Source organism: Sparus aurata, chromosome 9 (assembly GCF_900880675.1).
Source record: "Sparus aurata chromosome 9, fSpaAur1.1, whole genome shotgun sequence".
NCBI classification, from domain to species: Eukaryota; Metazoa; Chordata; class Actinopteri; order Spariformes; family Sparidae; genus Sparus; species Sparus aurata.
In genome coordinates, this window is record NC_044195.1 from 34,436,558 (window position 1) to 34,445,829 (window position 9,272).

General features: G+C 41.2%; 1 protein-coding gene across 1 annotated transcript; it reads left to right on the forward strand.

Moving 5' to 3' along the window:
- The first annotated feature begins 308 nt into the window (after positions 1–308).
- On the forward strand, positions 309–9,209 carry LOC115588747 (uncharacterized). The gene is made up of 6 exons (XM_030429517.1): positions 309–314; positions 3,036–3,171; positions 3,297–3,457; positions 3,962–4,121; positions 4,596–4,726; positions 5,770–9,209. Exons 1-6 carry the CDS (start codon positions 309–311, stop codon positions 6,535–6,537), a joined length of 1,362 nt encoding a protein of 453 aa, XP_030285377.1. The 3' UTR covers positions 6,538–9,209.
- The last annotated feature ends 63 nt before the right edge of the window (positions 9,210–9,272 follow it).

Genomic DNA, 9,272 nt, shown 5'->3' on the forward strand with positions numbered 1-9,272 from the left:
GAATATCTGGGCGTCTTTGGAAACATCAGTTTCCAGTTCACAAAATTTCAACATCGTACGAAATCCCAAATGATTGACAATGGAAAGTGTGATCGTCTGTATTTCCATGACAACTGAGCGAACCTTCGTCTGTCAATGAAGAATTTTTGATTTAAAGCTCCAGAACCAGCCGATAAGTGGACCCCCGAGTAGAGGTTGCTTTGTCAGAACCCAGAAATAAATGTCCTCAGATTTGTAACGTTTCCTCGGGGACAGCTTCTGCTTCTGTTGTTTTTTTTAGAGACAGTAGAGAGATAACAGGAAGTGAAATGACTGTGAGATGGGAACAAAATGCAGAATTGGCCCCCAGCTGGACTCTGAGCAGAGACGCTGTGGTTCATGGTTAAAACCTCAAGATCAGCAGTATGTGTACCAGCTCTCTGGCTGCTCACAGCATTATATATAATATGTAGTCAAATATGTCAGTTTGTCCTCCAGTGTTGATCAAAGCATCCTCTTTCCCTCGTATCTGATAAACCAGAGAGAGAAAGATAAGACAGCCAGGCGTTCTGAGTGCTCAGAGCACTTTGTTCAAACGACGTTCACTTTTTTTTTAATCCCTGCTGATAGGAAAGTAAGAGATAGATCCATCTATAAACACCAAGTGTAACTTTAGTTTCCACAAACAAGACTTGAAATGCAAATTCACAGATTTACATGTGGTTGGTTGTGGAGCCCAGGCTGCCGTGAGACTCCTGAACTCATCCTAAATATAGCAGGACATTATTTTCCTTTAGAAAACTAACACCACCACATTTACCTTGTAGCTTGACATGATGTGAATGTATGGAAGAGGTTTGGGGCCTCTGTAAAGACAAACAAACAATGAGTTTCAAACCAATTATGTGCGTTGGAAGTCAATATTCTGTTTTTTAGAAACAGAATCCTGAGAAAAAAGACAGAACACCTCGAAAGAAAGTCAGAATGCTGCTTTGAAAGTCAGTTTCTGAGAACATAATGTTTTTTTTTGAGTTGCTCTTATCCTCCTTTGTATAAATGTGTATTTTATTCAATCAAATATAAACAAAAGACCCACAGGAATACATCATATTCAGTTTTATCATCACAGTTCGATGTTAACTTTATCCTGCAGTCTGACTCACATCATTACACACTTGAAGATTAAAAAGTTGTAGGATACTTGATTTTTCATAAGGAAAAAGACACAATACGTATAAATATATCACAATAAATGTAATTCATGAATATATTTGATATACATCGTGTGAATTTGTCGTGTTATATCAGCCTCAAGATCGACCGCGACCTTCACTTCAGTCACGTTTTCACTCAGTGCATCTGTCTGACAATCTGTGGCTTCACTCGAGCGCCTTCTTTGATGGAATATCTGACTGCTGCGGGGAACTTTTCTTTTCAGTCTTCTGCTTTCGTTGACCGTGGCCGAGGCGTTGTTTCACAGCGCTGTTTGTTTCCAGCCTGTCAGTGTACATGCGAGGCAGCTGTGACCACAGAGAGGCCGGCCGAGGCTTTAAAGGAACCGATCGTTCAAACAGTCTTATAAAAGCAGTAGGGATGGGTCTGATTGTTCAGTTTCACATGAGCTAATCTCTTGTTTTGACAGTCATAATGAAGCTTTTATGTGATTGTTCTCGCCTGTACAGAAGGGAATGAACATGATTCATTTCTTTTCTTGGTTAAACTCGGGTCTGATGTGTGTTTTATGATTTAGCTCATTAATCAGATTTCTGTCTTCGCTAGTTAATGCAGAATTTACAAAAAGGAACCAATGACCTGGAATTTCCTCCTTCTTCTCTTATCCTCATTCTCCTTCTCCTTCTTCTTTTTCTCCTCTTCTCTCCTCCTCTCTTCTTCTCCTTCTTCTCCTCCTTCTTCTTCTCCTCCTTCTTCTCTTATCTTCATTCTCCTTCTCCTTCTTCTTCTCCTCCTTCTTCTTCTTCTTCTTCTTCTTCTCCTTCTCCTCTTCTTCTTCTCCTCCTTCTTCTTCTCCTTCTTCTTCTTATCCTCATTCTCCTTCTTCTTTTTCTCCTCCTTCTTCTTCTTATCCTCATTCTTCTTCTCCTACTTCTTCTTCTTCTCCTCCTTCTTCTCCTTCTCCTCCTTCTTCTTCTCCTTCTTCTTCGTATCCTCATTCTCCTTCTCCTTCTTCTTCTTCTCCTCCTTCTTCTTCTCCTTCTCCTCCTTCTTCTTCTCCTCTTCTTCTTCGTATCCTCATTCTCCTTCTTCTTCTCCTCCTCCTCCTCCTCCTCCTCCTCCTCCTCCTTCTCCTTCTTCTTCTCCTCCTCTCTCTCCTCCTCTTCTTCTCCTTCTCCTCCTTCTTCTTCTCTCCTTCTTCGTATCCTCATTCTCCTTCTTCTTCTCCTCCTCCTCCTCCTCCTCCATCTCCTACTTCTTCTTCTTCTCCTCCTTCTTCTCCTTCTCCTCCTTCTTCTTCTCCTTCTTCTCGTATCCTCATTCTCCTTCTCCTTCTTCTTCTTCTCCTCCTTCTTCTCCTTCTCCTCCTTCTTCTTCTCCTTCTTCTTCGTATCCTCATTCTCCTTCTCCTTCTTCTTCTCCTCCTTCTTCTTCTCCTTCTCGTTCTTCTTCCTTCTCCTCCTTCTTCTTCTCCTCCTTCTTCGTATCCTCATTCTCCTTCTTCTTCTCCTCCTCCTCCTCCTCCTCCTCCTCCTCTCATCTCCTTCTTCTTTCGCCTCCTACTTCTTCCGGTTCTCCTCCTCCTCCTCCTCCTCCTCCTTCTTCCTTCTCTTCTCCTCCAGACCAAGGCCAGCTCTAAAGCTAACTATTATAAGGGGGACATGACGATACTAGATATACATTAGTTTTGACTGTATGGAATTGAGTTTGGGTTTGTTACTAACCAGTGTTGTTGTTGTGTGTATCAAAAGCTTTGTTGTCCAGAAACTACAAAACATAACATCAATGTTTGAACCAAGAATCATAGAAAATAAAATGAAATAAAATGTTTGAGCTCTGTTTTTCTTTTTTTTTAGCGGGGGGCAAAAAACTGAAACGTCTAGCAAAGACAAAAGGAGACATCAGCGCAGGTGGTCCTTGAAGATCCAGAGGAGAGACATTTTCTGACCGTCGAGGCGCGGTACAACCACAACAAGTCTCCGCTGTCTGTCAGAAAAGAGTTCACCCCCTCCATACAGAGTACGTACACATGAGCGTCTCTTGACAAGAATGCTTGTTGTTTGAAGTTAACGAATGGCTGAATATTGTGATTGTTGGGAATGTTCCTAACTTTTTAAAAAGGACTGTTTTCTTTTTGTTCCAAGCTGAAATTGGTGCTCCAAAACTCTCATTGGCTGGATTTGGCACCGGCATCCACGTCAACATTTCACTGCCAGAACCCGACAGGAACTCAGGTGTCAATGATATCGGTTCACACTACATGGCAAGTTATGACATCTCGGTGAAGAGTCGTAATGAGGAAAAGGTAAGACATCCGCGTTTTACTCCTGTGACACACCACAGATTTCACAACTGTACTGTTGATGATGACAACAGACATTTTGACTCGTCACAGCAGGATCATCAGGTTTAACTCAACACAAAAGATCCTGTTAGTTAGAAACAAAAAAATGACTCGTGTGTCTGGAAATAACATCCCAGCTGCTCCAAATAATGAGGTAATATTCTGGGTATTTGAGACTTTTGAGTTCTGTATCATCATTTTGAGACAGGAATACACTAACATTATTTTGAGATGAAACTAAAACTCCAGTCCTCTCGCTCAGTGGAAATAGTGCTGTACATTATTCCATGTTCCCGAGTAAACCTCAAGGAAAAGCCTGTTTTTGTCACGATCCTACAGGTGTTGTCTCGCTGCTTGGAAAGATTCAATAAAACCAAGATTCAAATCCAATATTGTGACTGAGTCAAGCAGATGAGGCCTCAATAGTCATTCTAATCGAGTAATTTCTCACTTTTTCACTTGCAGACGTTAGTTTTCACGACTGAAAAGAGGATTTATAACCTGTCCAACCTGCAGGAGGGTGAAGAGTACTGCGTACAGGTGCTCCCAGACTTTGGTGTGAACAGGAACTCTGAGCCATCTGATTGGGTGTGCGCCTTCACGAGCATCCTGGGACCAAACAGAGGTAGGCTTAGCTTCCGTTATGGATACAGCGTCTCAACAGTGCTGCTAATGAGCTACAGATGATGTCATCGACAGCGTCCGTCCACATTATTCTTGTGAACGCAATATCTCAAAACACCGTCGGGGAATTTCTTCAAGTTTGGTACAAATGTTGTGTCATTTGATGTCCAAAACAAGCTAAAACTAGCAGAACGTCACATCAGATGATAGCTTGGCCACTCTTGTTAAAAAGATGACGCACACACGTTGCCCCCGGTTACCGGGTGATTTTGGACGGAGACGTGGAAGTGAGAGTTTCCATTAACCTGTGAAACTCGTGGAAATTCCCGTTTGCCAGCGCATGAAATAAAATCAGATATCCTGGTCCCACTATCTGTGTGAGAGAGCAAGACACTAACTGCTCCTGTGTGTGTGTGTGTGTGTGTGTGTGTGTGTGTGTGTGTGTGTGTGTGTGTGTGTGTGTGTGTGTCTTCAGCACCTGTTGTTGTAGGTTCAGTTGCTTCTGTTGTGATTATCTGCCTCGGTGTTGGGATGGCCTCCACGTATCTCCTCTACTACACCGGATTCATCTGTAAACTGAAGGCAACTCTGCCCAGAGCACTAATTGTAAGTAATCAATAACTCTGTCTATCTATATATGCATCTAAACTATACAACAAACTTCTCCTTGAACATTTTAGGGGTTGAATTTTGTTATCCAGGCTAACTGTTTCTCCCTGTTTCTTGGCGGTGAAGTGGAGAACGTGTACTTTGCAGAATGCTGAACTTCAAAGATTTAATGTCAGTTTGAGTCAGTGAGCGTCTGTGAAAGATGACATTCATGCCTCATTTATCTCAGTATAAACATGCGATCTGTATCTGGACCTTTTTATATAAATAGAGGTGAAGCCTGTTGATGCAGGTGTCACTGCAGGTCAGGCAGTCTGACAACTTGACTGACTTCACACACTGATTGTCGAGGAAAGAGGAGGGTTGGAGTAGTTGGAGTAAAACTGTTTTAGAAGGTTGCAGAGGAAAGTTGTGGCGATGGATGAGGTGCGTTACGTTACGTTACAACAATACAGACTGTTGAAAAATCAAGAAGACCAATAAAAGTAAAAATTTTAATCTTTATGTCAGAAATTTAGATCAACCAGTGATGGAATGAACCCAAATTCTGTTATTAAGCACAATTTTCTGCTACTCCATTCTTTCTCTCCACCTCGTTTACCTGATAAAAGTTACTGTTTACTTTGCACATTATTATTATTATTATTATTATTCAGTATTTAATGGCTGTTAATCGTGACATGTTACGGATGTAATGGGCATTTGAGCAAAGCTACTTAAATTTTCAAGATTTAAAAGAATGTTATTGGTATAATAATGCCATAGGTCTGTTTTGCTGCCGTCACTTCTTACATAAGGAAACCAAAATAAGGAAATGATGTAATGTGAGAAATGTCTTCTCTCTGTTGCTCTCAGCTGCTTATTAGACTCTGTTGGCCTGAAGTTTCAGGCGTTTTGCTGCCTCGCTCTGCTCCCAGCACCATTATATGATAAGTTCAACTGGGTGATACCTGGAAGTATTTAGAGGAGAAGTGCTTCTTTGACTTGACAAATATATTCCACTCTCTCACTGTCGTCTTCCTCTGTCTTCACCACTGTAGGCGGCTCTGAGCGAAGGCTACGCCCTCACACCAGAGAGAACAATCCCTGACCAGATCTCTATTTATGAGGAGAAACAGAGGAGGCAAAATAATCCCACAACGCCTAAACCTGCCAGCAGGCATGACAACTCTGAGGAGGAGGAGGAGGAGGAGGAAGAAGAAGACGGGTTAAACGCGTACATGGACAGACTCACAGATCTTTCCTCAGATCAGAGTTCCTCCCAGGACTCAGGTAATGGATCAGGGAGCAGAACGCTGGAGGCGGAGGTTCCGGAGTTAGAGGTCGTACATGAGGGGCTGGAAGAAGACAAGGCCAAAGCTGAAGGAGCTGCAGAGGTTTGTTTTACTCCTGAGGAGACTGGAGCCAGAGACTGTATCACAGGTGAGGAGGAGCCACAGGAGGAGGAGGAGGAGCCGCAGGAGGAGGAGGAGGAGGTGTGTCACAGCTCAGGCAACGTCGATCTGTTCTCAATCACCCTCGCCGCACTGGCTGCACATGAGGAAGAAGAGGAGCATCCGAGAGACTCCCTCACAAACGTTTTAAGACTGGACCAGCAGCCTGAAGCGGCCACAGACTCTGAGTTAGACGATCAGACAGCTGTGGCGGTAACGCTGCCTGCACAGGAAGACTTCACCGGGTATGAAGACAGACGTGCAGACGCTTTTTCAGACTTTTTCAAAACCTGTGAGGGTGAGACACAAGAGGAGGAGGAGGAGGAGGATGAAGAGGAAGAGGAGGAATTCTCTGGGTATATGAGGCACACTTGATCAGTTACTCTGACCGAATATTAACATCCACTCTGAGTGATCTGATTACAAGTGGACAGCTCAAAGGAAACACAAAAAAAAATATTATTTTCATGTGGAACATTTGCTGAATTTACAAGTCGGCCCATAAAATTAAGAATTTGTCATAATCAGCGTTTCACAAAGTTTATAACGTTCATCCCGAGTCAGCAACTCACAAAATTAAGTGATTTGTAGAGGGAGTCTGGGGACTTTCTTGGAGAAGTAGCCTATAATAGTTACTGTTGACTGTATTTACAAAGTTTGACATAAATTATAACAAACAAAATGTTGTTTCCTTTCATAGATTTAGTGTAAATGGTGAAATCAGTTGAAAAAGTGTTCAAACTGCTGCAACAAACAATTTAATGTTTTACATTTAATGCCGAATTTACAAGAAGATGTGAATAATTTTGAATTGTCGCAGCTGTTTCCCTTCTTCTTCTTTATTTTCTTCCACGGGCGTCAGTTGAATGTGGTCCGAGTGATCGAATCACAAAGGTGTCCTTCTTTTGGGTTATTCACACCTACCACCTGTGATCGGATCGCTCAGGACCGGTGCTAACACCGGGTCTGAACAGGCATTCCTTCTCAGCCGGTACATTCCTTTTTTATTAAAGGAAAAGTCAAACTGAAGTGTTTAAGCTGGTAAAGGAGGCTGATTTTAGTGTTTTTGTTCATGTTAATGTTAATCTGCACCTGTCTTCTTGTGAGGCAGAAACATTTCCAGGATTTCTTAAAGGAAACATTATGAAAATGTGTCAAATTAATAATGCTGAGATGTCTTTTTTATTTATTGACGAGGTCGTCCTGGAGCCCTCGGTTGTTGTTCATCTTGAATCATCTCGTTGTTTTTGTTTGTTCTGTCCTGGCTGCCATATTTAAATGTCCATGTACCTTATTTAAATTTAGACCAGCAAGCTCACACCACATTCATGTCCAGTTATTTTAAAAGAGCGTTTGTGTTAACGTTCAGGTGATAACTGTGAAACCTTTCTGAGAGGTTAATGATGCAGAACGGCCTGAAAAAGCCGAATAAATCATGTTAGCCACAGTCGTCGTTCAGTGTAAATATGCATAATTTAATGGGAATAATGTTTTATATGGTTATTTTTTAATGGAGAACTTTTGTTGTGTAATTAATAACATTAATAATGATGTATGTCAGTGTGACAGTGAGCCAGCAGACACAAAACCAGGACTCTTTCTAAATCAGTTTGGGACTCTTGATGAGCCGTTTTATGTCACAATTATTAATCCTGAATCTTCATGTGGTCTCCAGCTACTTCAGTTGTTTAGCAGGATGCTGCAACTCTGTTTGACTGTGAAGCTCCAGAAATGTTCTGTGTACCAAAAGACTTCACCTGACTTTATATAACATGAGACTAAATGTTGTAATATTGGGTGAACTGTTCCAGAGGAGGATTAGAGCCACTGAAAAAACAAAAACAAAAAAATTGCAGGTATGTTTGCTGTACTGTTCCTTTAAAACTCAACTATGCAATCATACAACCACCCTGCATACTCACGTGTCCCACACATGAGTCATTCCCATCATTCCTACTGTTCATATACAGCACCATGGCAGCAGTGAATGTGTGATGTCATGTCTTCACTCTGGAGAAATGACCAAATCGCTGGATATTTGTCTCGTTATTGTCCCACAATGCAATGCACAAGACTGGAAATGGAGGCTCTGACTCACGGCTGGAAAAACTCAGACCAAAGTGTTTTCCTGCACATGTTGTATCTCATCCTGTTTTAAACAAACCCGTTAAATCAGTTGTGGTTTGTTCTGTTTACAACTGGATCTGACAGGCAGGTGACTCCTGTATGTTTCATGCTGCAGTGACAGTCAGAGCAGATCAGATATAAAGTAGAAATGTAATGTGATTACTTCAGCCTGCATGTTGTTGCTCCCGTGCCTCCTGAACAGCTGATTGAAGCTGAGAAGCTGCACACATTCCTGTATTTCCACGAGGTCACGTGATTTCCTACCAACAGCCTCTCCAGGTGCTGCCTTCAGGAACTGCGGGACAAATTCCAATTACATCGTCAGCCACAACTTAGAGCCACAAAATGTTTTCGAAGAACTTGAGTTTTAATTCCCCCAAAACACGTGACAGCTGGAGAATGTTTGCTGTTTATTAAAGTGTACATAGTTTTTTGATGTTTACTTACTGTTGATGTTTACTGTGTAACAACAGCCTTTGCTTACAACTACTTGTACTTATTATACAATGTTTTTGCATCTGCATTCACCTGTGTCATCCTTGTCTGTTTAGCTGTATGTCTATTTATATCAAGTATTGTGATTCAAACTCTGATTATACTTCATTGTGTGTCTCGTCATCAAATTTCTACTTTAATAAAACATGTCCATAATGTCCACATTACTCCATATTAGTGTTGCATATTAAGTCATTTATATTTGTATGTTTTTATCTTTTGGCAGTTTGGGTGCTCTACATATCAGTACTGTACATATGTCCAGTTTTGATGTACTGTATTTCCACTTTCTGCTGTTTATTCTTACATTTTTAACGCAAATATTGTATTTTTAGACACAGAGAAGAAGAGAAATCCATTTATGTCACATTTCATAAATTATGTATTACTCACATTTAATGAAATAAATATTTTGGTGCTTTCAATCGTTTATTAATTGAATTATTAAGTTATTTATATTTGTATTAATTCAGTTTTTATACTTTTTC